The sequence below is a fragment of the Gracilinanus agilis genome, chromosome 5, assembly GCF_016433145.1.
Source record: "Gracilinanus agilis isolate LMUSP501 chromosome 5, AgileGrace, whole genome shotgun sequence".
NCBI classification, from domain to species: domain Eukaryota; kingdom Metazoa; phylum Chordata; class Mammalia; order Didelphimorphia; family Didelphidae; genus Gracilinanus; species Gracilinanus agilis.
The window spans coordinates 44,502,773-44,518,635 of record NC_058134.1 but is presented as its reverse complement, the minus strand read 5'-3'; the positions used below and the strand labels follow the sequence as shown (position 1 = coordinate 44,518,635).

Sequence of the window (15,863 nt, the reverse complement as noted above, 5' to 3'; positions counted from 1 at the left end):
TCTAGCTATGTGATCCTGGGCAAGTCACTTAGCCCCAATTGCTTAGTCCTTACTGCTCTTCTTCCTTGAAACTGATACTTAGTATCAATTCTAAGACAGAAGGTAAGAGTTTGAATAATAATAATAATAATAATAATAATAATAATAATATAATGTAGCCTACATTCCCTCACTGCTGCTTGGCAGTATCTTCCAAGCCTTCTTACCCCATCGCAAACTTTGGCTCTCTCTTCTTCATTCCCAACCCATCTTCCCACCAGCCAAAATCTTTGCCTTATATTTTACAGAAAAAAATGAGGCTGCTCACCATAAGTTTCTCTTTTCCTCACTTCCCATCTCTTGTCACGCAGCTGATTTCTGATGGCCTTATTCCTTAGCTAGGCTAACACCTCTGCCTCCTTAAGTCATCCCATTGCACCCCTTCTCCTTCCACAGACTAGCCTCTCTGTCATACCTGCTCTTTCACTTATTTTCAGTCTCCTCTACTGGCTCCTTTTCTGCTGGCCACAGACATGCCCATTTCTTCTCCATTCTGAAGAATACTCACTTGATTCTTTTTCTATACTACTTCACTTGGTGATCTCAGCAAAATCTTCAGATTTGCTGTAATGAAATCATTACTGTCTCTGCGAATGATTCTCAGATCTGCCTGTCCTGCCCCAGACTCTTCGCTGGCCTCTAGTCTTGCATCTCCAACTGCCTTTCAGACATCTCAAACTGAATATCCAGTTGACATCGTTATCTCTGTGCCAGTTACTACACCCAAAAAACTAACCTCATTATCTTTTCCTCCAAACCTTCACCGCCTCCTGCCTTCCCAGTCCTGCAGGCTCATAACCCAGGAGCCATTCTAAGTCCTTTTTTCCCCATCATTCCCCATATCTAATCTTTTGGCAAGGCCTGTCACTTCTGCAGCATCTCTCCTCTGATGCTGCCACCTCTGGTGCAGGCCATCATCTCCTCATACCTGGACTGTTGCAGTTACCTACTGGGGGGTCTTCCTGCCTCAACTGCCACAACTCTCGCCCCACTCCAATCCATCCCTCCCCATTCAGCTACCAAAGTGATTTTCCTAAAGCCCGGGTCTGTTTGTATCACTGCCCCTACTCAGGGTAGTATATTATAGTGGCTCCCTATTGCCTTCAGGAACAAACATAAAATATTCTCTCCTACTTTTCCAGCCTTCTTACACCTTAATCTTTGCCACATCTTCCTGACTGTTCCTTATATAAGACACTCTGTCTCTTAACTCCAGGCATTTTCACTGGTTATCTCCTCATCTCTGCCTTGTAGCTTCCTTTAAGTCCCAAATACAGTCAGACCTTAATTTATCCTTTCTGTTTATTATTTCCTAATTTATCCTGTATACATCTTGCTTGTACATATTTGTTTATTTGTTAGATTATAAGCTCCTTGAGGACAGTGTCCCTCTTTTGCCTCATTCTGTATACCTAGCACACTAACTGGCACATAGTAGGTGCTTAATGTCTATTGACTGATTCCAGTATGAAAAAAAAAACACTACTTAAGGGAATAAATATTTAATGGTTTCCATCATAGTCTTTGAAAAGGATTAATTCAATAGTTTCTACATTTGTGATAGTAATTTTTAAAAACCTTAATCTAGTTGAAAACCTAAGCAGAAAGTTCTATGTTACAGATTTCAAATGCCTACCATAAACCAAAATGGTTGTCCAAAAGAAGCTTTAGAAAACTTTCTTACCTTCTGTGCAAAAGATAGCAGTTCTTTTACTACTAATAGCAACTTTTTAAAGGTAATTAGTAGGTAATTCAATCTCTGTGATTTCAGGGATGTATGTATTCATTCAGCGTTGCTTATTACAGTCTGTCTGTGTCTCTTCTTGTGTGACTCAGATTTAGAACTGGAAGGAATTTCCAAAGTTATCTAGTCCAGCCTCTCTAATTTAAAGAGATCAGGAAACTGAGGCTCAAGATGGGTATCTTCTTTTTTTTTTTTTTTTTAAAGCCCTTACTTTTTGTCTTAGAATCAATTGTGTATTGGTTCCAAGGCGGAAGAGTTGTAAGGGATAGGCAATGGGGGTCAAGTGACTTGCCCAGGGTCACACAGCTAGGAAATGTCTGAGGCCATGTTTGAACCCAGGACCTCCCATCTCTAGGCCTGGCTCTCAATTCACTGAGCTATCCAGCCACCCCCTCAAAGTGGGTATCTTCTTGCTGAAAGAAGAATTCAAGAGAAAAAGGTCCTATGATCCTCTGAGTAACGTTAATAAAATGAGATCAGTTTCAGATAAGATAATGAACTGTTTGACAGGGCCCAAGACTTTGGCCATCATACTTCCTTTCTGTGGGTGTTCAATGGCACAGTTTTCAGCCCCTGAAGGAGCAGATCCACGCTGTGTTCCCCCATGGGTGGCTGTCTAGGATGGTGGTAGAAGGCACTGGGCTGGCAGCATTGCTACTCCCAACACTAAGCCCTTGATTTTTAGGCCTTTTCAGTTTCCTTGCTTTCTCTGATACACAGGATATGAAAATCATTTGAAATTTTCTCAAAAGAAAGTTTCTTGATATTTGTTGACCACAAGTCACCTCGATATTCTGCTAGTAATGTAACGAGGTGTCCTGTACAGCTCATTGCTTAGGTTTGTTTTGTGCCCTTTCAGAAGGTTGTATGTACTTCTGTTTACTTTCCATACACTCTCAACATCCAGCCTGTATTCCAGTGGTGAGGCCATTATTTGCCCTCTTTAAGAGATAGTATAATAGTGTGTTGAGTTTTATTTTTATTTACTGTTTTTTGGCACATTGATTTCTTAGTAAAAATGCTTATCTGGCAGGGAGTAGAATTTATTCCTCCCATGAAAAGGCAAGTCAGTCAAACTCGAGGTACCTGAGAAGACTGGCTAATTTCTTTTTACATTCTGCTTTTAAATATAGTTTGTGATAGTGGTTTGAGAGCTGACCCAATAGTCAAATAGACATCTAGGTTTCAAGTTCCACCACCTGTGACACAATTGTGATCCTGGGCAGAACAACTAATCTTTCTTGGCTCTAGGCCAGAGATATCCCTACATTTAGCCAGACTAAAATATAATTGAGAAATATTTAGCAAAATCAATTAAAAAAAGATCTTGTTCATTTGTAGTTCTCTAAGTTCATTTGGGGCTTATTGGGATCTCTTTCTATTAAGAATTTAACACCACTACTCTAGACAGCTCTTGGAGACTCTGAAGTTGTAGAGAAAGTGCCACCTTGCTTTGGGAGAAGGAAAGTCCTCTCACCCCAGGAGGTCTCCTGAAATTATAGGGCCAGCCCTGGTCCCTCTCCTATTTTAAGGGGATGACCTCAGACACAGCTGCAAAAAGCAGCCTGGCTATCAGTGGAAAAGAAAATTGGCTGTCATAGAGAAGGAACCAGTAGACATTTGTGCATTGTCATCAGTGGAAATTCATGACTTAGTGTCTTAATTTTGCTTATGTCATGAAGTAGAGACAGATATAATGAAGATGTGTGTGTGCCATGAATTAAAAGTAATATTGGAAACATCTGATCTCAAAGGGGAAAAGGCAGCAACATTTAATAGAAAGTACACTGGACTTGAGTCAGGAGGTTTTGTTCAAGTCCCATTTCTTACTTCTTACCTTATTTGTTATGTTGATGTTGTTAGCTGATAAAGAGATGGCTCAAGGTCCTCTGATGGCATGAGGACCTGAGCTGAGAGAGAGTGAGAATCCCTAGGTGAACACTAAATTGTGGTAGTGAACACCAAGACCCACAGAAATACTTGAAACTAAACTAAACACCTAGCTCCAACACAAGAGCGTCCCAGGAATAAGTGATCAGATAAGAAGCTGCTGGGTTAGATCACACAGCTTCTTTGATTGCTTATCCTGGCTTCAAAGCTGATGGGTAACGCCAATGACTGTGATTTAACTTTAGTTTGTGCAATCCCTTTCCCTCAAATACCCAAGGATATAATCAGTGATCTTTAGGGCAATGATGACACCCACCTAAGTAAGTTTAGCATTTAATAATAACAAACTTAGGAAAAGGGAACCAGGGTTGAAGGAAAGAGGTGTCAGGAAAGCTTGACTAAACTACTGATGACTAGTTGTTGTCAAATAAAGGTAATCAAGTTTGAGACTGTCAGCTGGAGAGGTTTGTCCTCTCTGTTGCAACCTGGCTAGGCACCTTGGCCTGAAACAGATTGGTTTGAATATCGATGCTACTTCTTCTTTGATTTTCAGTTGATTGAATGTATAGCACAGCTTTATGCAGAAGTTGAAGGTTTGGTAGTAATTGGAACAGGATGCAGGTAACCTAAGTTGATTTGGTTTGGCTTAACCAAATCCCAACCAACCTCCCCAAGTCCCTTCTTGTTCAAATTTCTCCCTTTTATAGTCTTGCCAGTAATTGCTTCTCCTTGCTGGCTAATGGCAGTCAAGGTTGGTTCCAAATTCTAAACTGCTGGGTGTCTCTCATCCTGTTCTCCATTTTGCATATCAGAAATATTACATTTTATGTCATAGTCAGCTAGGTAGCACAGTGCTAGATGCTGGGCCCGAAGTCAGGAAGACTTGAATTCAAACCCAGCTTCAGACATCTGTGTGGCCCAGGGCAAATTACCTATTTGCCTCAGTTTCCTTATCTATAAAATGGGGATAATAATAGCCCTACATCCCACAATTAAAAGGATCAAATAAAATAATAATTGTAAAGCTCTAAGCACAGTGCCTGGCCCATAGTAAGCAGTATATAAATGTTGGCTATTATTATTTTATTATTATGTGTAACCTTGGAGTTCTTAGAGGATGACCTATTTGATCCTTTTCAACTTAAGTATTTTTTCCTGGCTAAATAGGTGCTGGACATTTGAAGCAACCTTAGAATCATCTGTTTCAAATCCGTCCTCCCCCAGATTTTACCAAGGAGAAAACTTCCCCAAGATCACTCAATCTATGGCAGCAGCAAGACTCAGACCCAGGTTTTCTGACTCTTAATCTACTCCTCTTTTCAGGGCAATCAGCACTGATCTGAAATATCAGAGCCCAAATGAAGTTTGCAGGTCATTTAATCCAACTCCCTTCTTTTATAGATTTAGAATCAGAAGTGGCTATTTGGTAATCAGTGGGTATAAAATACATATTGGAGAAAGTCACCAAAAAAAAAAAAAAGAGACAAATGATGGAGGCTGGACAAATACAAATGGAGGAGGAAGAAAGACAGTGTACAGTAATAAAAGTGCCAGAGGCAGTGCTGGAGTTGGAAAAAACATCAGATTTGGAAACAGGAGACGGGAGGATCAATCTCAGGGTCTGCCTGTGACTTTGGTAACCAGAGGCACATTTAAACTGACACTCATTTTTCCCATATTTAAAACAGGAGTCTCTGCCCTACTTGCTTCACACAGTTATTATTAGAATCACATCAGATAATGTATTGTGAAGTGCTTTGTAAACTGTAAAGCATGATGCATATGTGAGTCAGAATTATGATATATGGTACAGAAGGGCTAAAATAGGATCACTGACATAATTGGTCATTTTAATTCCTACATTTGGCAGTGAACACCTCTCTAAATGAGTGCTTTTGTATTAACCCAGCATCCACACTAGCAAAAACCTGACTTTAAGATGTACATGTTCAAAAGAATGTATTACTGTCAATCTGTATGAAAAACATTACCAACTATAGGTGATCAGTAAATAAATTGAAGCCTTTATTCAGGGTCAAGGATTTGCAGTTCAGGACAATGTGCTGCCTTATTCAGACAGGGATGCTGGAGGAGGGAGGGAGAAGGGGGAATTCTTATAGGGTAGAGTCATGGGAAACAGAAAGAGGGCATAGAATCAGGATACTTAGAAGCTGCAAGAATGGAGTGTTGCAGAAGTGTCTTTGTGATTATCTCTATCTGGAACTGGGGTGGTTAGGGCACTTAGAAACTTCTCAGGGATGGAGGGGGGGAGGTTGGAGGGCATTGGTCATCTTGAGGGCAGTTAGAAACTGCTGGTCAGAGCATGGTAGGGGGCCGAGGGTTTCCCAGGAGTTGATGTTAAGGTTTGGGGATGGAGTCATTCCTCCAAATCTTCACCCACATCATGGTGCTGGTGAGATAGTTCCCTCAAAGATGGCTTCTCAGCTGACTCTTTTTGTCCAGGCAAAGTTACATCTCTAATGTGTTAAGGATGCTCCTTCCTTTTTGAGGATTCTTGGATGGTGGATTGGTGAGAAGCAAAATAGTATCTGTTTTCTCCTCCTCCATATCCACACTTTGAGATCATGGGTTCAATCACTGAGTTATATGAAAATGTAAAGTTGAATTATTTCCCAGTCTGCTCAAGGTTAGCTAACAAAAGGGGGATGTAATTTTATCTGTGATCATAGACACTCAGGCTGTTTAGCCCAGGTGAACACTTGTCTTTGAAGTTATCTTTGGAGAAATAAGAGCTCTCTTAGGTAGTTTCAGGGAGTGAAGTCAAGGAGCAATTAAAATTACATAGGTATAAAGGACAGTAGATAATTAACATAAGCATGAGTCTTTGTGGAGAGTTCTGATCTTGATCAGTTTGATCAGCACCAGAAAAAATGTCCTGGATTGTTCTCAGGACTTGTCACCTTTTCCCTTCGGATTATACTTATGGATGTGAGCACAGATTCTGAGAAGGGAAGAGAATAAAAGTCTAATAAACTAAAAGGTCATATTACTGATATAGCTGCTTATAAATGTGTATATCTATATAGGCATATATTTTATAGTAAGCAATCTCCATTCATTCACTTTGCCCAGAGGAAGAATGGCTCTTGTAGTTGCAAACTTCTTAGAGGCAAATGTATCTTTGTATGCCTAATAATTAGAAAAGCCATGGAAACCACCAACCATACTTTATGAACAGACTCACTATGATTGTGAGAGGCCAGTCTGGGTAATATGCTGAAAGAAACAAAAGGTTTCGGAAAAGGGCTGAGAGCTTATAGAATAGAGAAAAATGGTTCTGAGTAAAGATGTAGCAGAGGGAATTAGGAAAACCCCAAGTGAAGTAGATTAGGTAGACTTGCTGAGGCAAAACAGAGTGTGAGTTGAGTTTGACAGTGATGGTTGTAGTAAAATTGGAAACCTTCAGTCCCTGGTCAGAGTTTATTTCATCATTTCCTTTACATTTGGCTACATTTTTCCCCCTGTTGGCAGCCCATCAGATTTGTTTATCAAGGTTCTCTGACTTTCCATTCTCTCTTCTGAACTCCAACCTCGTATCACTCACTGTTCTTGGACATTTTGAATTGGATGTCCAATGAATATCTAGAGCCAGCATGTCTTGAGAATTCATTATCTCAACCCAACCCTTTTCTGAACTTCCCTATTTCTTTTGAGGGAGGCACTACCATCCTCAACCAGATTTTTAACCTCAGAGTCAGCTTCTAGGATTCACTATCCCTCAGCATCACCCCATGATGTCATTGTTCCTCTTTGAGAATGAAGGATGAACAAACAACATCCCTCATCTCACTTATCCAGGCAGTTGCCACTTTCTGTCAGTGGAACCCTGCTCCACTCCATCCATGCCCTTCAGAGTCATTCCTAAAGCTCAAGTCTAACCATGCACTGATCAATAAATTCTGTTGAGCCCATTTTCCCTAAAGTATCAAATATTCTTCTATTTGTCTTTTAAAGCCCTTCACAGTCTCCTCCATAGCCCCTTCAGCACAGCCACACAGGCCTTTGCTATGTCTCCCTCATGACATTCTACTCTATTTCTGTACTTTGTCATAAGCTGCTCCTCAGGGTAAGAATGTACTTCTCACCTTTGCCTTTTAGAATCCTTTGTTCCCTTCAGTGCTTAGCTCAGGGGTTCCCTCCTTCTCTAGGACCTTGAAGACTCCTCAAATTCTAGTGCCTTCTTCCAAATAAAACTTTGGGTTTCATTTGTATATACTCAATCATTTAGAATGCCTTCCCCATAAAACTCCGTAAGGGCAGGGATTAGTTCATTCTCATATCCCTATTGCCTAACATAGTGCCTAGTATGTAGTAAGTGCTTAAATGCCTGTAGATTCTTTTATTGCCTCCTTTTCTCCATATCTGAAGTGGGACCAATAGAGCTTGCTGACTTCCTGCTGAAAAATGTAGTTGGGAGGCATAATATGCTAACTTTAGTGAAATTAAAGGCAAAGATCAGAACAAAATCTAGATTTTATTATTTTGTTTATTATATTTTAGAAACTCATTGGGTCTGCTCTTTACTTGGTATGAATAATAGTTGGCTGTAACAAGTACCTCTTTTTCCTCTTTTTTTCTCCCTCAGTTATTGGAATGTGGTGGAAATTTATTTGATGCCATCTCCATTGCTGTAAAGGCTGCTCTCTTCAATACAAGGTAAGACTTAGGAGCCTTGTGTCTCCTTCAAAAGCAGATCTGAAGTGCTCTCCTGAATGTGATCTAAAGTAAAACTTAAAGCATTTGGACAGCTTGAGAAAATTTGTCTTCCCTGTTTCTATTTAGGGTAAGTCTATGCTTTCATTCACCTAAGATCACAGCCTCAGAATCCTCTTAGTCTATTCTCTCTTCATCTCAATGGTAATTTCAAATTTTGTGATTACTTCCATAGTATCTTAAGAGTCCAAATCTTTTTACTCATGCTTCCAGTGCCTTCTTTGGGCCCTAATCATCCCTTATCTGAACATCAGTCTCCTTTTTAGTCTCTTCATTGCATGTTTCTACCCTTCCCTTCCCTTCTGCCATCACCCTTGGTCAGCTTACAACTCATTTTCCATATAGTAGCTGGAATCATTTTTCTGAGCTATGAATTACGACCATATTCTCTGTTTTTAAAGCTTCACTATTTTTTATCTGTAAAATAAAATATGAAGCCCTTAGCCTGGCATTTAAAGCTCTCCACAACTGTCTCCCACTATCTTTCCATCCTTATTTTGTATTATTCCATTTCACTCCCTTTATGTTCCAGCCAAATTAGCTTATTTGTCTGTTATCAGAGCTCCGTGTTCCATCTCTCATCTCTGTGCCTTTGCCCAGATTGTCCTTCATCTCTAGAATGTTTTCCCTCCTTTTCTCTGTTTGGCAGAATCCTTAGTTTCCCTCAAAGCTTAGCTCACCTATTTTCTTTGTCAAAACAAATCCTGATGGGCAGCTGGGTAGCTCAGTGGATTGAGAGTCAGGCCTAGAGACAGGAGGTCCTAGGTTCAAATCCGGCCTCAGACACTTCCCAGCTGTGTGACCCTGGGTAAGTCACTTGACCCCCATTGCCCACCCTTGCCATTCTTCCACCAAGGAGCCAAATCACAGAAGTTAAGGGTTTAAAAAAAAATTAAATTTAATTAAAAAAATAATTCCTGAGCCTCCAATGTTTCTAACCTCCTTTACATTATCTTTATTTATGTGGTATCCCCTAGAAAAATGGAAGCCACCTTAGAGCAGGCCTATTTTCATTTTTGTATTTGTTTCCCAGCAATAGCCTGAGACATAAATATTTTTTGAAGGAGTTAAAAGCTGGTATCTGAAAATCACATAGTAACCCATAGAAGGTGAGATGTTAGTTAATTTGCATAGCATAGATTTACTAGTTGGATACTGGATGTGACTTTAGCCTCTGCCTCCTAAAGAATTTAGACACTGGTATTAATTTTGTCTTAGTTCTTATTTTAACTAATAATTTTAATTGTCTCAATTTTATAACTTTCAGAATTTGAAGGGACCTCAGAGGTCACTTACTCTAATAAATAACCTTTTCTTGAAGACCTTAAAGAGATGGGGGGAAACCTCCTCCCTCTCAAGGCAGCCCATTACACTTTGGGGTAGCCCAGATTGTTGAGAAATTTTTTTCTATCATCAAGCCTGTTTGACCCTTTGCAGCTTCTATCCTAGACCTTTTTGCTCACTTGTCAAAGAAAATCCTGAGGGATTTAATAGTAGAACTAGATGAAATTGGAAAGAGTTTTTCTGGCACTTGGTCCATTTTTCATTCAGTTCTTTTAGCAAAGAGACTGGGATTAAATGGACATTGGGTTATTCATTGTAGTTTTAATCAGCTGCCTTTGTTTTATCTTTCATTTTCTAATAATGAAAAAGATTTATAATAATCTGCTTGTCTCTTGCATGTCAGCTTTGAATTTTAGAGACTTGGGACTATTTTACACAATCTGTGATAGCACAAAATATTTATTATTGTAATTATTGACTATAAATAAAAATGTAAGTGTTGTGTCAGTCTATTAGAGCCCAGTGTGTTCCTATTACAAAAGATATGGTGAATCTGACTGTTCAGAGGCAGGGCTATAATAGTACTGGTTTTAGAAAAGAAAATTCAATTGTGTGCATATCTAATCAATAGCACACTTCTTCCCCTCTCCTCCATTAGATCAAGCGCATTTTTAGAAACCAAATATACCACCACCTTTTAAAAGTTAAGAAACACTATAGTTCCTTGATTTTATAACCCTTTTTCCTCTCCTTTCCCAGCCTCCACCCTGTGTCTCCAGAATGCCTCATGGCAAACCTTTCTTACCTTTAACAAAAGCATAGTAGAATCTATTTTGTGAACCATTCCCCTTCTCCCCTTCCGATAATTCAACCATTTTGAACTCTTAGTCACCCAATAGAGATCAGCTTATAAATGAGGAAACTTTCCTGAAAGGAAGTGCTACAGCTCTTTGAGTTCTCTTTCTTTACTGCCCAACCTCATTTCTGCAGTGCTCCCTGGCAGCCCCACTCCTGCTGACAGAACTGGGAGGAGAGGTTTGCCTTAGCACAGGAAGCTCCTATTGGGCTATTGGCGACACAGAGGGATTAATGTGACAGACCAAATTCAGCAACTGCCTCTGCAGCAATTCTTTGGGGATAGAAGAGGAAATGGCCATAAACTGCTGAATTAGCCTCAAAAATGCCTTCCTCATCCCCCTTTCTGCCAAAAACACCTTTCCAGTTAGGGATTATCTTGGATATGGAAGCAAGAAAGGGAGGCTATAAAACAGAACAGATTGTTTGGCTCTAGTAGATGATGGATAAATACTCTGTATCAGGATGGCAGAATGTGGTTGGCTCAGATGAAGGAAAACTCCTCCCAAATCAGCCAAAACAGCTCTAAAACACTTTTGGTCTTAATGAGGACACAGTTCTGCATGGCTTCATTAAAAAGCAGAGATTCTCTGGTGTTTGGGATCTGTCAAAGAGTTCTCTCAGCTTCAGGATTTCCCTGTCCACACAGCTTCCAAATATGGTCAGAACTCGACCTCCTAAAAAAAAAAAAAAACCCAACTTCTTTTTGATCCAGTTATTAAGCTATATTTCTATTTTTCTCTTCCTCTTCACTTTTAAAACCCCCTAGAGAAAAGTAGTTTTTATACCATGCCTCTACTTTCACCACTTATTCCTCAAGCCCTTGCAGTTTATTAAGGGGCCAAACTGCTTCTTGATTCTGCTTTCTCAAAAGTCAGCAGTGGTCTTCTATTGCTAAATTATATGGCCTTTTCTCAGACTTTGTCATTCTTGACCTCTCTGCAGCATTTATCAAGCATTTGTTTCCTAAAGCTCAGATCTGACCATGTCACTCCAGTGGCTGGCTCCCTTTATCCTCTTGGATTAAATACAAAATGCTTGGTTTGGCATTCAAAACCTTTCATCACTCAGCTCCCTCCCACCTGTCCAGTACTTTTACACGCCACCATGAATTCTTGGATCCAGTGTCCTGATCTCCTTACTGTTCCATGAACAAAATGCTCCCTTTCTTAACCAAAACACTCCACCTGTTGGCTCCAGGCCCCATTCAGTTTCATTACCTTTTTTCTGAATTTAACAAAGACCAAATAACATGTCTCTATTTTCATATGTAAAATGAAACCCAAAAAGATAATCATATATGATGCTGCAAATCTCTTATTATATACAACTTGCTTTTCCTTTTGTGTTTCTTTTTAGTCTTTCTCCTTTTCTTTGCATTTTAAAATGTTTTGATGCTCTTATTTTCTTTGTTTTTCTTGGGGGGTGGTAAAGGATAATCCTGTCACTAATTGCCTTCTCCTTTCTACTTCCCATTCCTAACGAAAAAAAAGAAAGAAAGAAAACCCCTTGTAACACATGTTCCCAGGCAAGAAAAACAAATTCCCATGTTTGCTTGTCAGAAAGTGTGGCCTTGTTTTGTACTTTCAGTCCATTGTTCTGTCATGAGGTGGGAAGAATACTTCAACACTGATCCTGCTGGAATCATGGCTAGTCTCTGCAATGTTCAGAGTCCTTCATAGCTATTTTTCTTTACAGTGTTGTCATTATTATCTAAATTATAATAATTCTTTCAGTATTTGAATGCAGCTGTCACGTCCCCTCTGAATCTTCTCTTCTCCATGTTAAATAACCCTAGTCAGTTTCTTCAATCCATCTTGTGGACTCAGAGCCTCCTGGTGGCCTTCATCACTTCTGACCATTTTACTAATGTTCCAAGAAGATGACCCTCAGAACCGCACTCCAGATGTATGTACTCTGATAAGGACAGTAAGGATAGGAGAAGTAAAATTTTATGTTGCATACTCTCAATGGACCCTCATTGTTTTCCGCTTTCCTAATTATCTCAGTATCCCACTCTCCACAGCAGCTCTTCTAAGCCATCTCATCCCTCCCTGAACCTTCATCACTTTTCTCCTCCCAATGTCTCCACTGAGAGTCTTTCTTGCTGCATATTGTTGTGGTTCAGTCATTAAGACGTGTCAGATTCTTCATGGTCCTGTGAAACAACTGTCCATGGGGTTTTCTTGGCAGATGCTGGGGCACTTTGCCATTTCTTCAGTTTTATGCAGGCAGGGGTTAAGTGACTTGCCCCGGGGTCACACAGCCAGTAAGTGTCTCTGCGGTCATGTTTGAACTCGCATCTTTCTGACTTCAAGCCCGGTGCTCTTATCTATTGTGCCACCTAGCTGCCCCATTCTTGCCTCATATTTTACTGAAAAAATTGAGGCCATTCGCTGAGAGCGTCCTCTTCTCCATCCCTCTTCACCTCACATCACCTGCATGTTTTCTGCCACTGTCTCCGGCTGTTCTTGCCAAGGCGCAAATCCCTCTACTTGCACATTTCATGATCTCATTTCATCTGGTCTTCTCCAGCAGATTTCACCTTCTGTCATCTCTGTTCTCTCTCTCACTTATTTTTAATCTCTTTTTCTCCTTGCCTACAAATATGCTCATGATTCCTCCATTCTCAAAAAAACCTTTCGCTTGATTCCTCCATTACTGCTAGCTGTCATTCCCTCTTTCCTCTCTTTTTGGGGATAAACTCCTTCAGAAGGCCATCTATAATACAGGCCTACATTTCCATTCTTCTCATTCTCTTTTTAAGTCTGCACTCTGGCTTCTAAACTCATCATTCAGATGGAATACTTTCCCTCCTCATCCCTGCTCTTGGCTTACTTCAAGTATCAGCTAAAATCCTACCTTCTTCAAGACAATTTCCTTTTTCTGTGTCAATTCTAGTATCTTCTCTTTGCCTTTCCTGTTTATCCTGTATGTAGCTTGTTTTGTACATGGTTGTTCGCATGAAAAGGTTCAACCTAAAAAATAACTTCATAAGGACAAGATAGGGGAGGCAGGTTTTGACAGTATTTTAAAGTGAGAAAGATTTGGTGATTTCAGTAGACCGAGGTTCAATCAAGCAGCAGTATGATGTGCTTTTAAAAAGCTAATGCTATGTTGGACAGCTTTAAGTTAGGCATAGCTTCCAGAAATAGGAATGTGATAGTGAGATGATCAATAAAAGTTTAAGTACCCACTACATGCCAGGCACTGTGCCAGTGCAAGAGCATCAAAGAAAGATTAAAAGACAGTCTCTGCTTTCAAGAAATTCCCAATAAACAGGAGAGGTAACATGCAAGCAAACATGTACAAAACAAGCTATATACAGAATAAATTAGGAACGATCAACAGAGAGAAGGTACTAGAATTAACACAGAAGAAACAAAGTCTTCTTGCAGAAGGTACGATTTTAGCTAAGACTTAAATTTCATCTTTTTTAGATTTAATCTAATATTCTAGCTGGTTAAACTCCTTTTATATTGTTATTGACATGTTCTCTGTCTTTCTCAGCTTTGTGTCATCTGAAAATTTTATAAGCACTCCATCTATGCCTTTATCTAAATCATTGATAAAAACTGTTTTTGTCACAGCTCCCAACATGGACCTCCTCATGGTCCTCCTTTCTTTTCTCTTTGCATTCTCTTCCTTGGTGATTTGTCTGAGTCCTTGGGTTCAGTGATCACTCGTGGGATATTTGTCTGTCTCCACAAATTTTTACAGTCACTTTCCTGAATTCTAGTTGCACTTATCTTAATTGTCTCCTAGCTTTCTCTTGGAAGATGATTTGCAAATGCACCAAACTTCACATAGGATCTTAGATTTAGAACCTGAAGGGGTCCTCTCTTTCTGTATTCCCAGAGAGGGTAAGTGACTTGCCCAAGAAGACACAGCTGGCAGATAGAGAGGGTCTTCTAATTCTAACTCTAATGTGCTTATATATCCAAAGGTCACTCTGTTATCATTTTTACATGGATTTCTCCTCCTGACTTTCCTCAAGTCTCTTGTTGGTGGCACCCCTCTCTTATCTTCCCAGACAACTGAATTTGAAACTTCATCATTGTCTTTGACCTTTTTTTTCCCTTCTTAGCCTTCTTGCCCATTCTTGTGGTTTTCCTGGTCCTGGCAGTTCTATTTCTATAGCAGCTGTTCATGCCTGTTCCATCTTTTCTGTTCCCACTGCCAGTACAGTACTGGAGTTCAGGCCTCAGGTTAACCTTGCTAGGGCTCCGTACTTTATGGTTGACCTATCATCTGTTCTCACAGCCAAGCAGCCTTTTTTCACATAATCTCTTGGCATCCATAGTAACCAGTAATTGGAGAAGTCTTTTTTGTGAGGAAGAAAACTATTGTAATGCGTCCTTACTGGTGTGTTAAAATGAATAGCTTGGCTAAACATTTGTAAATTGTAAATCTTTTATTTATAAAAGAGGTAGAAAGAGTGAAAGTAGAGAAAAACAAAAGGGTAGTAGAGAAGACATTAACCTATCTAACTAAATATTGTTCCAGTGCTTGGCTCAGCCAGGACTTGTTAACTTCCAATCAGAAGACAGGAAGGAAAAACTAGCTATCCATTCACCCAAGTTCCCTCCAAGAAGAGGCAGGTCAAGACAGTGATTGGAGCTGAAGGTGACTCCTGAGGCCGACTTTCTTTTTTGAGTGTCTGACCTTCTTCTTGAAGCTGATTTCCTTCTTGGAGTGACTCTTCTTGGAGTTCACTCTCCACTAGACTCAACTTTCTGAGACTGAGTTCAGGGCTTGTTTTTATGGTGACTTCTTGTCTCCTCCTCTCTTCACAGGGGCCAGTCACAGCTTCCAAATTGTCTATCGCTGCCCAGGGGGCAGTGTTTGTGGGAACTAGTTCCTATCTTCTGGAGGAGTGAATACTCATCAAAAGGGTTCACACACTTTCTGAGGGTGTGAACAAGTTTCTGACTGAGTTAGGAAAAATGGTGGAACTCTCCAAGTATCTTGCTGGCTTCCCACCTAGCACTAGGTAGGGTGTGAATTCACTAAGTGGCTTGTGAGCTCTTCCACCTAGTTCTAGCCTGTGTGGATTCAAAGTTATTGTTAACCAAAGTGTTAACTCCAAGTAGGCAAAGAGAATAAAGGATCCCTTTCACAAGTGCAAATTCAAAGAGAATAAAGAATTCCCTTTTACAATGGCCTTTTGCCCCCAGTCTCTCCTTTCTGTAGTCCATCTTTTACCTCTACCAAAATAATGTTCTTAATGCACAGGTTTGTCATGGCATGTCCCTCCTCAGAAACTTTAGTAGCTCCCTGTGCCCAGTATGTGTGTGTGTGTGTGTGTGTATATATA

General features: G+C 40.0%; 1 protein-coding gene across 2 annotated transcripts in view; it reads left to right on the top strand.

Moving 5' to 3' along the window:
• Positions 1-15,863, top strand: part of EXOSC7 (exosome component 7) — a 51,624-nt gene that overhangs the window by 21,708 nt on the left and 14,053 nt on the right. For both annotated transcript variants that reach the window (XM_044677528.1, XM_044677527.1), the window contains one exon: positions 8,280-8,350. In XM_044677528.1, the coding sequence (XP_044533463.1) occupies positions 8,280-8,350 (71 nt within the window). The remainder of the gene's footprint in view (positions 1-8,279; positions 8,351-15,863) is intronic.